This window comes from Nycticebus coucang, chromosome 9, assembly GCF_027406575.1.
Source record: "Nycticebus coucang isolate mNycCou1 chromosome 9, mNycCou1.pri, whole genome shotgun sequence".
Classification (NCBI taxonomy): Eukaryota; Metazoa; Chordata; class Mammalia; order Primates; family Lorisidae; genus Nycticebus; species Nycticebus coucang.
Window position 1 is genome coordinate 10890365 of NC_069788.1, and position 18118 is coordinate 10908482.

The 18118-nt window shown below is 41.2% G+C and overlaps 1 protein-coding gene across 1 annotated transcript in view; it reads left to right on the forward strand.

Annotated features, from left to right (window-relative positions):
• Positions 1-1968: 1968 nt before the first annotated feature.
• LOC128594639 (sialin-like) overlaps positions 1969-18118 on the forward strand; it is a 52280-nt gene continuing 36130 nt past the window's right edge. The window contains exons 1-3 of the mRNA XM_053603578.1: positions 1969-2011; positions 2754-2947; positions 13757-13990. Coding sequence (XP_053459553.1) covers positions 1969-2011; positions 2754-2947; positions 13757-13990 — 471 coding nt within the window. The remainder of the gene's footprint in view (positions 2012-2753; positions 2948-13756; positions 13991-18118) is intronic.

An 18118-nucleotide genomic window follows, 5' to 3' on the forward strand; every position in this document is an offset into this window, starting at 1 on the left:
TCCTCTCAATTCCCTTCCCGCTACTCTCTCATAACCCCCATCTCCCCTCCCCGAGTGCAGGTGCACAGCGTGCGGGTTACACTCCAGGGCAGATTGCTGCTGCCCCGGCCCCTGCGGCTACCTGCTCACTCGGCATTCCTGTGTGTGTCTCTGGGGACCTCAGGCGCCCTGGAACAGCTGCTCACAGCTTCTTACTTTTCCCAAATCCCAGTTTCTCACAATTGAGAAATAACCTCAATTCTTAAAAAAAAAAACCCAATTCCTAATATCCAGAAAATACAACAATAATAATAGCAAGTAGTCACAGTTACTAGGTGCTCAGCACTGTTGTAAGTATGTGACAGGTCTTCAGTTAATCTGAGTAAGAACCTAATGCAGGCCAAGCGCTGGACTGGGGCCCAGCACACAGGACGCTTTCAATAAATATGAGCCACAATTTTAGGTTAATAAACTCAACACCCACCATCCCATCCGGTAGTATGAGCTCTCACGGTGACCACCCTACACAGTCCAGCCACCCCGGATCATGTGGAGTCTCCCGCTCTCCCATCCTGTCTTGCTCATTTGGGGGCCCTGTCCACACTGCGGCCTTCGCCCTCCCTCCTCTGTCCTGTCTGGTGACTTCCTGCTCACTGATGAAGATTCCCATATTCTTTCTCCAGGAGCTGTCCCTGAGTGCGCTCTCTCCGCAAGCAGATCCGTGTGCCTCCTGTGTCTTTGTTGGACACACACACCCCACACACACCTAGTACCTTATCCCACACGTCTAACCTTCTCCAGAGTGACAAGGAGAGACTGGGCTTTACTGAGCACCTGCTGTAACGTCCTGCAGTAGTGCCTTTAATCTCACACACACAGCCAGTGAGATTTAGAGTGGGTCCCACTCTAAATTAGTCTGGGATCTCTCAGTGACACCCTCATGAAGTTTAAAGGATATTTTAGGAGCCGGTGTTTGTTTTGACAGGCACTGTGCTCAATGTGCAAGTGTAATTTGGCTGTAAACTTGACTTTAGTAGATGCTGGATGGATGTCCTCTCCTATGATCATGAAAGCTTCCTTTTTTTGTTGTATCCATTTCAAAGATTATCCAAATTCTCAGGCACATTTTGCTTGATTTCTATACTTGAAATAAATTTTTTCTGACTGAATTGATTGATAGTCAGCAAGCATTTTTATAAAGCTAGTATGGGTTTATTTTTAATATTCCTTAAAACTTCATAGTTGTATGCTTTGTGACATCTGTGTTGGCTTTTTGTATTCTGAGTGTTGGCTCTGCCCCCGAAAGTTAAATCACCTGATCCACAACTTCCACATTTCCAAGTAATAACACTGTCACATGAAGTCATTTCCTGTTTTATTTTACTTCCCAATACCTTATCCAGATAAGGTCAGTCAGAGACCAAATTTAGCATCACTTGGAGAAAACTAATGACATACGGTAAAAAGAAGGTAACTGCAAATAGGGATAAAATAGAATAATCATATACAAATTATAGCAGCATAAAGCAGAGTTGTTAGAGTAACAGAATTACTGACTACTGCAGCTCTCTCTGTCGCTCACTCCCACATCGGACAAGTACCCAAGGCCTGTTAATTCTGCCTTTAAACATTCCGCGTTTACCAACTTTGAAATGTGCAGACTCTGGATTAGCTGATTTCTCCTTGTCACTAAGCAGCCCATCACCTTCAGTCAGCTTCCTGAATCCCCGTCTTCCTCCAATCCTGCAACTCAATAAAAAAAGAAAAAAACAAGTCCAACTCCTCCTCTCACGTGATCCATCGTCCACTGGTTCCGGTTCCTCCACCCTACTCTGCATTTGAATCATCCTGGGGCCTTCACTTCTTTCCTTTTTCCTGTGGGCCCTGAGCATGACAGCAACTGTCACAGGCGCTGCCCCTGTCACCGTCTGCAGGTTTGCTTCTAGATCCCTGAATACATTGAGCTGAGGAAAGCCTTAAGCGTGAATCATGGCCTCTGATTCAGAGCCAGCCTCTGAGGATAGGCTAAAAGGTAAGAAATTTCTCAAGAGAGGCTGCACGCCCTGGTCTTGGCAGTCATCTTGTTGTTTGGCTGTATTTATGAACTCGTGGTAGGTAGTACGTTGGTCACGTCGTTGGAAGTCCTAGAGTTCTTACTGACCATCTTTTAAACAGTTGTTCAGGAACAGTAACACCACTAAGCCCCCTCCCCTGTGTTTCCCTTCCTAATGACTGGGAACAGGGGTTCAAGTTCACCTTGGAACGAGATTTTTCTGAGCAAAATTGATAAAACTTTTACCTGCATATTTTAATGAACTATCTTATAGCTCATGCTGTCACGTGTTAAATTTTTATCAAAACTACAGATACACATTCTCTTTGACAAATGTTTTTAGATTTGTTTGGTCTGAGAATATTCTCAGGAAAATATTCAGGATTATTGATTTGTGTGTAAACCTTTGTCATCTAACTTGTTTGTTTATTTATTTATTTATTTTTTGAGACAGAGTCTCAAGCTGTCACCCTTGGTAGAGTGCTGTAGCATCACAGCTCACAGCAACCTCAAACTCTTGGGCTTAAGCAATTCTCTTACCTCAGCCTCCAAAGTAGCTGGGACTATAGGTGCCTACCACAACATTGTCACTGTTTTAGCTGACCTGGGCTGGGTTCAAACGCACCAATCTCGGTGTATGTGGCCAGCACCATAACGACTAAGCTACAGGCGCCGCCTGACTTGTTCTTTAATTGAAGTGTTTCCCCACTCTTTATTTCAGCTCGAGTGTGCTGCTCGGCCCGTTACAACTTAGCCCTTTTGGCGCTTTTTGGATTTTTTGTTGTCTATGCATTACGTGTAAACCTGAGCGTCGCCTTAGTGGACATGGTAGATTCCAATACAACCTTTCCAGATAACAGAACCTCCAAGGAGTGTCCAGAGCATTCCACTCACATGAAAGTTCATAATCGGACAGTAAGTATTATTTTCTAAGCAAACAATCTTAAGAAATCCTAAAATACTTCCAAGTAAAAATATTAAAGGGTCTTTCTTCATCCTCCAGAAACCACAAACACTTCATTTATGCATACGCCGCATCATACTTTTTCTTTTTGTTTTTTCTTTTTTTGAGACAGAGTCTCACTATGCCAATCCTAGTAGAGTGCTGTCGTGTCACAGCTCACAGCAACCTCAAACTCTTGGGCTTAAGATGTGGCGCCTGTAGCTCAAGTGGCTAAGGCACCAGCCACATACACCAGAGCTGATGGGTTTGAATCCAGCCTGGGCTTGCCAAACAGCAATAACAACTACAACCAAAAAAAATAGCCAGGTGTTGTGGTGGGCGCCAGTAGTCCCAGCTACTTGGAAGGCTGAGGCAGGAGAATCGCTTGAACCCAGCAGTTGGAGGTTGCTGTAAGCTGTGATTTCACAGCATTCTACCCAGCTTGAGGCTCTGTCTCAAAAAAAAAAAAAAAAACTCTTGGGCTTAAGTGATTCTCTTGCCTCAGCCTCCCAAGTAACTGGGACTACAGGCCCCTCCATAACGCCCGGCTATTTTTTTGTTGCAGTTGTCATTGTTTCTTAGCAGGCCAGGGCCAGGTTCGAACCCGCCAGCCCCAGTGTATGTGACCGGCGCCCTAACTACTGAGCTACAAGCGCTGAGCTATGCATCACTCTTTTTCTGTGTATTTTCCCAGGAACTTGTTTCACAATAACTTGTAACTACAACTCCTACTGCCGTGCTGTGATATACCTTGATCTGTCTGAAAAGTAATTCTTCAATTTCCTCTATAAATTTACCATTCTAGAAGAGAATTAGGAAAAACTTATTTTATATATCAGAGAATTAGATAGTTTCAAATGCTTCTAAATAGTTTTTATAGTACTATTATTTAATATCTGTTGCATTTATATGGTTATTGTTGTAGGAGAGTTTACATAATCTCAGCTGCCAGATGAAAAATAAGAATGGGCTGATTTTTTTTCTTTTTCTTTTCTTTTCTTGAGTCAGAGGCTCAAGCTATCACCCTGGGTATAGTGTCGTGGCGTCATAGATCACAGCAACCTCCCACTTAGGCTCCAGTGATCCTCTTGCCTCAGTTCTTCTATTTTTAGTAGAGACCAGGTCTCTATTTTTAGTAGAGACCAGATCTCAGGCTGGTCTCAAACTTGTGAGCTAAAGCAATCCACCTGCCTCGGCCTCCCAAAGTGCTAGGATTACAGGTGTGAGCCACTGCACCCAGCCAGAACTGTCTAATTTCTTAGTACATTCTTTTCCAAATTTATACCTGCCTAACCTCAGCTACTTTGCCTGCCTCATGTTACAGTGGAATTGTGATAAATGCCCATTCATAATCTTTTAGAATTAAGTTTTAGAAAACTTTAAATGTATAATTTTGATTATCACACAAGGAAACAGCACATGGAGAAGAGGATGGCTTTTTTCAGTATATTTTCATCCATTGTCAGTGCTCATGAAGGCACTAGAGCGTGCCTAGGTGAGTCTTCTCTGCCATTTACAAGCAGGAGCATTCATGCAGGGAAGAGCTATGCTCATAAAATGCACATAAAATAAGGCCTGATAGTCACTGGCTTGCTCCCCAAGCGAAATAATGATTTATCAAAAATCTGCATATTTGAACTTTCAGTCTTCGCAGATGATATGATTGTATATCTGGAAAACACCAGGGATTCTATTACAAAACTCTTAGAAGTGATCAAAGAATACAACAGCATCTCAGCTTACAAAATCAACATTCATAAATCGGTAGCCTTTATATATACCAACAATAGTCAAGCTGAAAAAAAAGTTAAGGACTCTATTCCATTCACAGTAGTGCCAAAGAAGATGAAATATTTGGGAGTTTATCTAACAAAGGACGTGAAAGATCTCTATAAAGAGAACTATGAAACTCTAAGAAAAGAAATAGCTGAAAATGTTAACAAATGGAAAAACATACCATGCTCATGGCTGGGAAGAATCAACATTGTTAAAATGTCCATAATACCCAAAGCAATATACAATTTTAATGCAATCCCTATTAAAGCTCCACTGTCATACTTTAAAGATCTTGAAAAAATAATACCTTGTTTTATATGAAATCAGAAAAAACCTTGAATAGCCAAGACATTACTCAGAAATAAAAACAAAGCAGGAGGAATCATGCTACCAGACCTCAGACTATACTATAAATCGATAGGGATCAAAACAGCATGGTACTGGCACAAAAGCAGAGAAGTAGATGTCTGGAACAGAATAGAGAACCAAGAGATTAACCCAGCTAGTTACCATTATTTGATCTTTGACAAGCCAATTAAAAACATTCAGTGGGGAAAAGATTCCCTATTTAACAAATTGTGCTGGGTGAACTGGCTGGCAACCTGTAGAAGACTGAAACTGGACCCACACCTTTCACCATTAACTAAGATAGACGCTCACTGGATTAAAGATTTAAACTTAAGACATGAAACTATAAAAATACTAGAAAAGAGTGCAGGGAAAACCCTTGAAGAGGGGGAGGAGACAAGAAGGCTGACTGAAGCCAGCTTTCCACAGAGGCTCCCATCCAGAAGGAGAGTTAAAGGACAAAAATTCAGCAAGTAACCTAGTGGATTTGAGCTGCACTAAGAGAGAAGGTTGTAGAATGCACGTCAACCCCGCTGAGGCGAGCTGCGACCACAAGGATACAAACAAAATGTACAAAATCCATCACCAAGTGGACGGGAGTCCCCTCCCCCATGAGAACGACTCAGAGTGCCCCACAAACAACCGGTCAGAGTTCAAAGGTCCTCCCACTACACTCCACGGGAGAGACTCCCTAAAAACTGGACCTACCTCCCCTACTAGGGTACCACGGCATCCTCCTGCCAGGCATAAAACTGTACAAACTGTATATAGTCTCTACCTGGAATTCTGAGCTCCCAGCACTCCCCTTCGCTCACACGGGGGTCTGGAGGCCAGTCTCGGTCGGTCGGCGGAGAGGGGACTGCACCAGAGTGGCAGTTCCCTGAGGCACAGTGCGACAGCCGTCTTTTGGTGACAATATGGCCAGGCATAAAACTGTGTAAAGCTCTGTGTGTTCTCTGCCCGCAACCCCAGGCTCCTAGTGCTCCCCGCACTCCCCTCTGCTGTCACTCCAAGGTCTGGAGGCCTGTCCCCCAGGGGTCCAGACTCTTGGGCGATTGCTCGAGGGGTGTAGACAGTGCTGGGCTGCATCCTGTTGGTGCAGACTCTGGGGTACAGGAGCGGAGAGAGGACGGTTGGCCGGAGGGGAGCTACACCGGAGCAGCCGTTGCCTGAGCCATAAAGCAGCGGCCCTCTTTTGCTAGCAATACGGCCCAGTAGGGAATATTCTGAAGCCACACCCCCTGTCTCCCTGGGCAACCAGAGACTCTGAGTTTGCCTGAGGCAACTCCAACTTGCAAACCAGGGAAACTCCCAGGGTGGGGCTGACCCAGAAGTCTGCTTTACTAAACCTAAGATGCACCTGGCCCTCAGGGGATCGTCAGCCTTTGGACAATACAAGAGCAAAGACAAGCTGATTTGGAGCTCAATTCAGCTTCTCTTCTGCAGGGGAACCACAGAGTTGTTCTGTTCTGTTCTGTCAGTAACATTAATCAGGGGCAAGACTGGACCTGAGTGAAAACCCCTCAACCTTCATCAAGCGCCCAAAGTTGTCAGGCCTCACCTCCTCCTGCTGGAGAGAGGCAGAGCACAGCGGCCTGGCAGACTTCCTTGTGATTCGGGCAGGTACAAACTCTTGGAGTACCGATTCACTACAGGCAACTGGGTCAGCCAACTGCAGGGCTATCAGTGACTGGATGTGAAGTGGTGCAAGGTGGGGAAGGAGGCAGCAACCTTCCCAGACTGATTTATTGGCTGGGTGGCTTCTCCTGACTCCACGCAGCACTGGAGCAAGCCACACCAGAGTAGTCACCAGACCCCTGTGATCCAGTTCCCAGAGACCTCTTAAACTCTCTCACCTGAGACAGGTGCAGACTGAGACAATTGATTTGGACCTTTTTGAACTGAACCAATTGCCTGAGGACAAATCAGGTGGTGGCCTGGGTGCACAGTGGTACGAAGGTTTGATTTTTCTTTTCCAATTGTTTGCCGGTGGGGGGCGGGGTGACTTAATTGCTGATATTTCTCCACAGCTGAGACTTCAATTCAAAGTATCTGTTTCACTAGGGTGGAACAGAAACCAGCTGAAAACAAGACAGAACCACTTAGCCCCACCACACCAGACAGGGCCCCAGTTTCTCAGGCCACAACACTGTACAGGCCCTCAAAAAAGCCCCAGGGGAAAAAATCAGAGGGAGTAAAACAACCATGGGGCGGAATCAGCGGAAAAACTCTGGTAACATGAATAACCAGAATAGATCAACCCCCCCAAGGAAAGATATGGCAGATGCAATTGAAGATCCCATTCATAAACAACTGGCTAAGATGTCAGAAATCAAATTCAGAATTTGGATTGCAGACAAGATTAACGAAGTGGAATTAGGAATTCGAGGAGAAATTCAAAAGTTGTCTCAAGAATTTAACGAATTTAAAGACAAAACCACCAAAGACTTAGACACACTGAAGCAAGAATTTACAGCCCTCAAAGATACGAAAAATACAGTAGAATCCCTCAGCAACAGAATGGAGCAAGCAGAAGAAAGGATTTCTGACATCGAAGATAAAGCCTTTGAATGCTCCCAAACTCTCAAAGAGGAAGAGAAATGGAGAGCAAAAATGGATCATTCTCTCCGAGAGCTCTGGGATAATTCGAAGAAGGCAAATATCCGAATCATAGGGGTTCCAGAAACAGATGAAGTGGCCTCGCTGGGCACAGAGGCCCTTCTGCATGAAATTATGAAAGAGAATTTTCCAGACATGCCTAGAGATTCTGAAATTCAGATAGCGGACAGCTTCAGAACCCCAGCACGACTCAACCCCAATAAGACATCCCCCAGGCATATCATAATTAACTTCACTAAAGTTAATATGAAGGAGAAAATCCTCAAAGCTGCCAGGAGAAAGAAAACCATTACCTTCAAAGGGAAGAATACTAGAATGACTACAGATCTCTCTGCTGAAACTTTTCAAGCCAGAAGAAGGTGGTCACCGACTTTTAATCTCCTAAAGCAGAATAACTTTCAACCCCGGATCTTGTATCCAGCTAAACTGAGTTTCATTTATGATGGAGAAATTAAATACTTTAATGACATTCATATGTGGAAGAAATTTGCCATAACAAAACCAGCTCTTCAGGATATTCTCAGACCTATCCTCCATAAGGACCAACCCAATCCTATACCACAAAAGTAAACTCACTCAGAAACTTCAGATCAAACTCCAATTTCCACACTGGCGAAAGGATTAAAAATGCCCACTGGACTTTTGAAAAACTCGATACCCAAAACTTCACCAGACTTATCAATATTCTCCATTAATGTGAATGGCTTAAACTGTCCTCTAAAGAGGCATAGGTTAGCTGATTGGATACAAAAACTCAGGCCAGATATTTGTTGCATACAAGAGTCACATCTTAACTTAAAAGATAAATACAGACTCAGGGTGAAAGGATGGTCATCCATATTTCAGGCAAATGGTAATCAGAAAAAAGCAGGTGTTGCAATTTTATTTGCAGATACAATAGGCTTTAAACCAACAAAAGTAAGGAAGGACAAGAATGGTCACTTCATATTTGTTAAGGGTAATACTCAATATGATGAGATCTCAATTATTAATATCTATGCACCCAACCAGAATGTACCTCAATTTATAAGAGAAACTCTAACAGACATGAGCAACTTGATTTCCTCCAGCTCCATAATAGTCGGAGATTTTAACACTCCTTTGGCAGTGTTGGATCGATCCTCCAACAAGAAGCTGAGCAAAGAAATCTTAGATTTAAACCTAACCATCCAACATTTGTATTTAGCAGACATCTACAGAACATTTCATCCCAACAAAACTGAATACACATACTTCTCATCAGCCCATGGAACTTACTCCAAAATCGATCACATCTTAGGTCACAAGTCTAACCTCAGTAAATTTAAAGGAATAGAAATTATTCCATGCATCTTCTCGGACCACCATGGAATAAAACTTGAGCTGAGAAACAACAGGAATCTGCATACTCATACAAAAACATAGAAGTTAAATAACCTTATGCTGAATGATAGCTGGGTCAGAGATGAGATTAAGAAAGAAATCACCAATTTTTTGGAACAAAACAACAATGAAGACACGAACTATCAGAACCTCTGGGACACCGCAAAGGCAGTTCTAAGAGGGAAATTTATAGCACTACAAGCCTTCCTCAAGAGAATGGAAAGAGAGGAAGTTAACAACTTAATGGGACATCTCAAGCAACTAGAAAAGGAAGAACATTCCAACCCCAAACCCAGTAGAAGAAAAGAAATAACCAAAATTAGAGCAGAATTAAATGAAATTGAAAACAAAAGAATAATACAACAGATCAATAAATCAAAAAGCTGGTTTTTCGAAAAGGTCAATAAAATAGATAAACCTTTGGCCAACCTAATCAGGAAAAAAAGAGTAAAATCTCTAATCTCATCAATCAGAAACAACAAAGATGAAATAACAACAGACTCCTCAGAAATCCAAAAAATCCTTAATGAACATTACAAGAAACTTTATTCTCAGAAATATGAAAATCTGAAGGAAATTGACCAATACTTGGAAGCACGTCACCTTCCAAGACTTAGCCAGAATCAAGTAGAAATGTTGAACAGGCCCATATCAAGTTCTGAAATAGCATCAACCATACAAAACCTCCCTAAAAAGAAAAGCCTGGGACCAGATGGTTTCATGTCTGAATTCTACCAAACCTTTAAAGAGGAATTAGTACCTATATTACTCAACCTGTTCCAAAAGGTAGAAAAAGAAGGAAGACTATCCAACACGTTCTATGAAGCAAACATCACCCTGATCCCCAAACCAGGAAAAGACCCAACAAGAAAAGAAAATATTAGACCGATATCACTAATGAATATAGATGCAAAAATATTCAACAAGATCCTAACAAACAGAATCCAGCAACACATCAAACAAATTATATATCATGACCAAGTCAGTTTTATCCCAGGATCTCAAGGCTGGTTCAATATACGTAAATCTATAAATGTAATCCAGCACATAAACAGAGTAAAAAACAAAGACCATATGATTCTCTCAATCGATGCAGAAAAAGCTTTTGATAACATCCAACATCCCTTCATGATCAGAACACTTAAGAAAATTGGTATAGAAGGGACATTTCTTAAACTGATAGAGGCCATCTACAGCAAACCCACAGCCAATATCATATTGAACGGAGTTAAATTGGAATCATTTCCACTTAGATCAGGAACCAGACAAGGCTGCCCATTGTCTCCATTGCTTTTTAACATTGTAACGGAAGTTTTAGCCACCACAATTAGGGAGGAAAAGGCGATCAAGGATATCCACATAGGGTCAGAAGAGATCAAACTTTCGCTCTTCGCAGATGATATGATAGTATATCTGGAAAACACTAGGGACTCTACTACAAAACTTTTAGAAGTGATCGAGGAATACAGCAGCGTCTCAGGTTACAAAATCAACATTCATAAATCGGTAGCCTTTATATATACCAACAACAGTCAAGTTGAAAAAACAGTTAAGGACTCTATCCCATTCACAGTAGTGCCAAAGAAGACGAAATATTTGGGAATTTATCTAACAAAGGATGTGAAAGATCTCTATAAAGAGAACTATGAAACTCTAAGAAAAGAAATAGTTGAAAATGTTAACAAATGGAAAAACATACCATGCTCATGGCTGGAAAGAATCAACATTGTTAAAATGTCTATACTACCCAAAGCAATATATAATTTCAATGCAATCCCTATTAAAGCTCCACTGTCATACTTTAAAGATCTTGAAAAAACAATACTTCGTTTTATATGGAATCAGAAAAAAACCTCGAATAGCCAAGACATTACTGAAAAATAAAAACAAAGCAGGAGGAATTACTCTACCTGACCTCAGACTATACTACAAATCAATAGTGATCAAAACAGCATGGTATTGGCACAAAAAAAGAGAAGTAGATGTCTGGAACAGAATAGAGAACCAAGAGATGAATCCAGCTACTTACCATTATTTAATCTTTGACAAGCCAATTAAAAACATTCAGTGGGGAAAAGATTCCCTATTTAACAAATGGTGCTGGGTGAACTGGTCAGCAACCTGTAGAAGACTGAAAGTGGACCCACACCTTTCACCATTAACTAAGATAGACTCTCACTGGATCAAAGATTTAAACTTATGACATGAAACTATAAAAATACTAGAGGAGAGTGCAGGGAAAACCCTTGAAGAAATCGGGCTGGGTAAGTATTTTATGAGGAGGACCCCCCGGGCAATTGAAGCAGCTTCAAAAATACACTACTGGGACCTGATCAAACTAAAAAGCTTCTGCACAGCCAAGAACATAGTAAGTAAAGCAAGCAGACAGCCCTCAGAATGGGAGAAGATTTTTGCAGGTTATGTCTCCGACAAAGGTTTAATAACCAGAATCCACAGAGAACTCAAACATATAAGCAAGAAAAAGAACAAGTGATCCCATCTGAGGGTAGGCAAGGGACTTGAAGAGAAACTTCTCTAAAGAAGACAGGCGCATGGCCTACAGACATATGAAAAAATGCTTATCAGAGAAATGCAAATCAAAACTACTTTGAGATATCACCTAACTCCAGTAAGATTAGCCCATATCACAAAATCCCAAGTTGAGAGATGTTGGTGTGGATGTGGAGAAAAGGGAACACTTCTGCACTGCTGGTGGGAATGCAAATTAATACATTCCTTTTGGAAAGATGTTTGGAGAACACTTAGAGATATAAAAATAGACCTGCCATTCAATCCTCTAATCCCTTTACCAGGTATATACTCAGAAGACCAAAATCACATTATAACAAAGATATTTGTACCAGAATGTTTATTGAAGCCCAATTCATAATTGCTAAGTCATGGTAAAAGCCCAAGTGCCCAGCGATCCACGAATGGAGTAATAAACTGTGGTATATGTACACCATGGAATATTATACAGCCTTAAAGAAAGATGGAGACTTTACCTCTTTCATGTTTACATGGATGGAGCTGGAGCATATCCTTCTTAGTAAAGTATCTCAAGAATGGAAGAAAAAGTATCTAATGTACTCAGCCCTACTATGAAACTAATTTATGGCTTTCACATGAAAGCTATAACCCAGTTACAACCTAAGAATAGGGGGAAGGGGCAAAGGGAGGCAAGGGAGGGGGGAGGTGGACAGAGAGAGGGTGATTGATGGGATTACACCTGCGGTGCATCTTACAAGGGTACATGTGAAACTTAGTAAATGTAGAATATAAATGTCTTAACACAATAACTAAGAAAGTGCTAGGAAGGCTATATTACCCAGTGTGATGAAAATGTGTCAAACGGTCTATAAAACCAGTGTATGGTGCCCCATGATCGCATTAATGTACACAGCTATGATTTAATAAAAGAAAAATCTGCATATTTGGGTGGCACCTGTAGCTCAGTGGGTAGGGCACCAGCCCCATACACCCAGGGTGGTGGGTTCAAACCCAACCTGGGCCAGGTAAAATAACAATGACAACTGCAACAAAAAAGAAAAAAATAGCCGGGCATTGTGGCGGGCACCTATAGTCCCAGCTACTTGGGAGGCTGAGGGAAAAGAATCACTTAAGCCCAAGAGTTGAAGGTTGCTGTGCCCACGGCAACAGCTTGAGACTCTGTCTCAAAAAAAAAAAAAAAACTGCATTTTTATCTTTAAAAATGTTACGGATTCACATCCCCCACTGAATACACAAACTCCTTTCTGCACTCCAACCTATGACCTTCAGGAGAGGTACTGCTGGACCACACAAACAGTTCTAGAATTTTGAGCTACAAGCTGGTACCCTAAACAAGGGTAGCCGGGTTTGGGAGTTGCTTTCTATCTTTGTCCTGTGTTGACCTAGCTGCTTACCTTCATCTGCCTGTGTCGGCAGTAGAGAGAAATCCTGGAATGGATCTTGCCAGGTTGGCTTGGGTATAGAGCCACGTCCACTGAAGACGTCAGACCTTCAGATTGTCACTCGGTCATCTTTAGTACCTTACCGTGTGCTGCTACTAATTAAAGGCCAGGTCCTCCTTCCGTGAACTTATGGCTTGGTTGAAATTCCTGCTCTTTGGTGTTGTCCCATATGCTGCTTCAGTGCTCGGTCTGAGATGGGAGGTCTTGTTATAATCATCATTGTCTGTATTTGTACCTGCTAAAGGGTAACAGGAAGAGAACAGTGTCTATCAGGCCTTATGTTATGTGCATTTTCCATTTAATTTTCTCAGATGACACGTCCAACAAGTCATAGAACAAGACTGAAACCCAGGCCTGGCTCCAGATTCTAGCTCACCCACTGCCATATCCTGTTTGATAACTTTCTGAATGAACCTGTGACTCATTTTATGAGCCATCTTGGTTGCAGTTATTGCAAGGTGTCTACAGCTCATCCTGTGGTCTCTAGTTGCACAAAATAACAAGGCTTCTTGAAGTTTATATGACTTTCAGTTCTCTTCCTTTTACTTCCAGAAATCGCATGTGCCTGTGTCTTGATGACTCACCCCCCTACCAGAAAGTTTGCATGTTCTTCAGTCCAAAATAGTGGTTTGAAATTCCTTTTACATGTACTTACATGCCAGTAAGAAGAAAGAGCTGTTTAGTCAAGGTCTTGAGGATTTTTTTTCCTTCTCCTTTTTGTAGGGTAAAAAGTACCAATGGGATGCAAAAACTCAAGGATGGATTCTCGGTTCTTTCTTTTATGGCTACATCGTCACGCAAATTCCTGGAGGATATATTGCCAGCAAAATAGGAGGGAAACTGCTGCTAGGACTTGGGATCCTGGGCACTGCTGTCCTCACCCTGTTCACCCCCGTTGCTGCCGATTTAGGGGCTGGAGCTCTCATTGCACTCAGAGCACTGGAAGGACTGGGAGAGGTAATTTATTTTCCCTCTTTTGTTTTACTTCTCACCTGTATCACTTTCTCTTCTTAAAGATGCCATTCTTTGGTATGACTAAACCAAAAATTAACATTGGATGATAACAGAGTTTTTTTTTAATCAGATTTATTTTTTAATTAATTTTTTAATCAGATTTATTTTTTAATTTATTTTTATTTATCTAGAAAATAACCTGACCAGATTTGTTTGTGGTCAATGAGGCCTTGATTGGAAAGCAATATTCAAAAACTAGAGAAAACGTTTTTCCAGGGGAGATTTCATAACTTATGGTTTAGAAGAAAAGAAAATAAACCTGTATTAAACATTAAGATAGACCATCATCTCAACCACAAGACTCTTAGAAGTCATTAAAAAATACAGTAATGTGTCAGGATACAAAATCAGTGTCCACAAATCCCTAGCCTTCACTTATGCCAATAACAGTCAAGTTGAGGTGCAAAGCAAAGACACAATACCCTTCACAGTAGTTTCAAAGAATATGAAATACCTAGAAATATATCTAACAAAAGACATGAAGAGTCTCTTTAAAGAGAACTATAAAACACTGAGAAAAGAAACAGCAGAAGATCTTTTTTTTTGGTAAAATATGCTTTGTTTATCCATGAGTAGAAGATCTTAACAAATGGAAGAACATACCATGCTCATGGCTCAGAAGAATCAATATTGTTAAAATGTCCACACTACCCAACCCAATCTACAGATTCAATGCAATCTCCATCAAAGCACCAATGTCATACTTTGTCATTGATGAAATAATCGAAGAAAATACTGACATTGATAAAAAATTTGAAGAAATAATACTCCATTTCATATAGAACCAGAAAAAAAAGCCAAATAGCTAATACAATTTTAAAAAATAAAAACAAATCTGCAGACATCACATTACCAGACTTCAGGTTATACTACAACTCTATAGTGACTAAAACAGCATGGTACTGGCACAAAAATAGAGGTATAGATCTATGGAATAGAATAGAGAACCTAGAAGTAAACCCATCCATGTATCACCATCTGATCTGTGATAAACCAAGCAAAAGCATTCACTGGGGAAAAGAACCTCTATTTAATAAATGGTGCTGGTAAAATCAGTTAGCCACATGTAAAAGACTAAAGTTAGACCCGCACCTATCACCATTGACAAAAATTAATGATCATTGGATAAAAGATCTAAATTTAAGACACAAACAATAAAAATCCTGAAGAAAGCGTGGGAAAAACTCTTGACAAAGTCAGCCTGGCAAAAGATTTTAGGAGGAAGATTGCCTTGGCGACTGTAGTAACACCAAAAATAAATGAATGTGACTTAATTAAGGTAAAAAGTTCCTACACCACAAAGAACACAACAGTTAAAGGAAATAGACAGCCTTCAGAAAGGGAGATATTTGCATGCTATGAATCTGACAAAGGGCTGATAACTAGAATCTACAGAGAACTCAAATTAATTAACAAAAGAGCAAACAATCCCATCTACCAGTGGGGAAGAGATATGAACAGAAACTTCTCTAAGAAAGACAAGGAATGGGTAACAAACACATGAAAAAAATCCTCATTGTCCCTAATCATCACAGAAATGCAAGTCAAAACTACCCTGAGATCTCACCTAACCCCAGTGAGAATAGCCCATGTCACAAAATCCCAAAGCCACAGAGGCTGGTGTGGATATGGAGAGAAGGGAACGCTTTTGCATGCTGGTAGGAGTACAAACTAATACAACCTCTACGGAAAGAAGTATGGAGAATTCTCAAACAACTAAAAGTAGATGTTCCATTTGATTCTGCAATCCTATTAGGTATCTACCCAGAAGAAAAATATCATTTTACCACAAAGATGTTTGCACTAGAATGTTCATTGTAACTCAATTCATAATCACCAAGTCATGGAAGCAACCCAAGTGCCCATCAACCCATGAACGGATTAACGAACTGTGGTCCATGCCCACCACGGAGTACTATTCAGCCATAAAAAAAAAAAAAAATGGAGACTTTACATGTTTTGTATTAACCTGGATGCAGTTGAAACACATTCTTCTTAGTAAAGTATCACAGGAATGGAAAAGCAAGTATCCAATGTACTCAATAGTGATAGGAAATCAATCTATAATCAACTACACACCCACACAAAAGAACACCTCCCTCAGGTGAGGAGGAGGGGTGGTGTGAAAGGGGATAACAGAGGAGAGAGGGTGGTTGGCAAGTTCTCACAGACTCTGCACAAAGTAAGGGTGCACAACACACCCCCTGGGTGAAGGGCTCACCTACAACTGAAACCTTTCCTCAAAAGGAAAAGAGTGTGACACACATTTGTACCCTCATATTAATCTGAAATTGTTTTAAAAAAAAAGAAAATTCATTGATCTGTTAAACAAAAGAGAAAAGAAAAAAGATAGGCCATCCTTGACCCTCAAGCTTTTGACACAGTTTATCTCTGCTCTCTCATTGCTTCTCAGATCTAAAACACATTTTACGCAATAGACTGTTGAATGGCTCTGTTTTACTTTCAAATTTGTTGTTATTCGTGGAAACTCCTGTTTATCATTTGTTCTTTTATTTTCTTTTTCTTTTTTTTTTCTTGCATTTTTTTGGCCTGGGCTGGGTTTGAACCCACCACCTCTGGCATATGGGGCCAGTGCTCTACTCCCTGTTCTTTTATTTTTTATGATCCTTTAACTCAAAGACAAGTAACTTAAGATTGTATATAACTATCTCAGTTCTGTGATTCTTAGCACTGTTGTTACTAAGTTTTGCCTCTTTGTCCTCCTCTTAAGGTTTTTATCATTTTTTAAATTTTAATTCCTACCTTCTCTTTCTGCTTCGCTTTTGTATTTCACCACGCGTACCTCCATCTCTAATTAGTGATCACTTTTCCCTAACTTTGAACTTTTACCTGCAAAACCCAGGCTTAGGTTTATCTGCTGTGTTGAATTTCTTTTTTTTCTTTTTTCTTTTGAGACAGAGTCTCACTTTTTTGTCCTCGGTAGAGTGCTGTGGCATCATAGCTCACGGCAATCTCAAACTCTGAGGCTCCAGTGATTCTCCTGCCTCAGCCTCTCAAGTAGTTGGGACCACAGGCATCTGCCACAATACCCCGCTATTTTTTGTTGCAGTTGTCATTGGTTAGCTGGCCCGGGGCCGGGTTTGAACCTGCCAGCCTGGGTGTATGTGGCTGGTGCCATAACCACTGTGCTATGGGAAGCCTCTCTTGCATTTTTTTTAGCTCAAGCAGTGGTGGCCTCTGGGTTTGCTGGAAAGCACAAAGGTTATTTCGAGTGCCATTGTATGTGTGTTGGAAAGAACACCAGGTGATTGGAGTCAGAAAATCAGTTTGGGTAATAATTTTCTTTTGTTCTAACCTTTAGACTCAGTTTCATCATTTTTAAAATTGGGACTAAAATACCTGCCCTATCCTCAGTCACAAGATAGATCCATATGTGATAAGGATTGCTAGAATACCTTGGAAATTGCCAGAAACTATTTATTCTTTTTTTTTTTTTTTGAGACGGCTTTTCACTTTGTCACTTTCAGTAGAGTGCCGTGGCCTCACACAGCTCACAGTAACCTCCAACTCTTGGGCTTAAGCGATTCTCCTGCCTCAGCCTCCCGAGTAGGTGGGAACACAGGCGCCTGCCACAACACCTGGCTTTTTTTTGTTATTGTTGCAGTTGTCATTGGTGTTTTAGCTGGCGGGGGCCGGTTCAAACCCACCGCCCTCAGCATATGGGGCCGGAGGCCTACTCACTGAGCCGCAGGCACCGCCCACCAGAAACTATGGAAGGGAGGGACGGGGCAGGGGGAGGGAGGGTGATTGGTGGGATTACACCTGCGGTGCATCTTACAAGGGTACGTGTGAAACTTAGTAAATGTAGACTGTAAATGTCTTAACACAATAACTAAGAAAATGCCAGGAAGGCTATGTTAACCAGTGTGATGAAAATGTGTCAAACGGTCTATAAAACCAGTGTATGGTGCCCCATGATCGCATTAATGTACACAGCTATGATTTAATAATAAAAAAATTCAATAAAATAAAATAAAGTTTTATCATCTGCCTGAATGTCCTTGTTTTGTTTTTATCCATAGAGATTCATTAAATAAACTGCCTGATTAT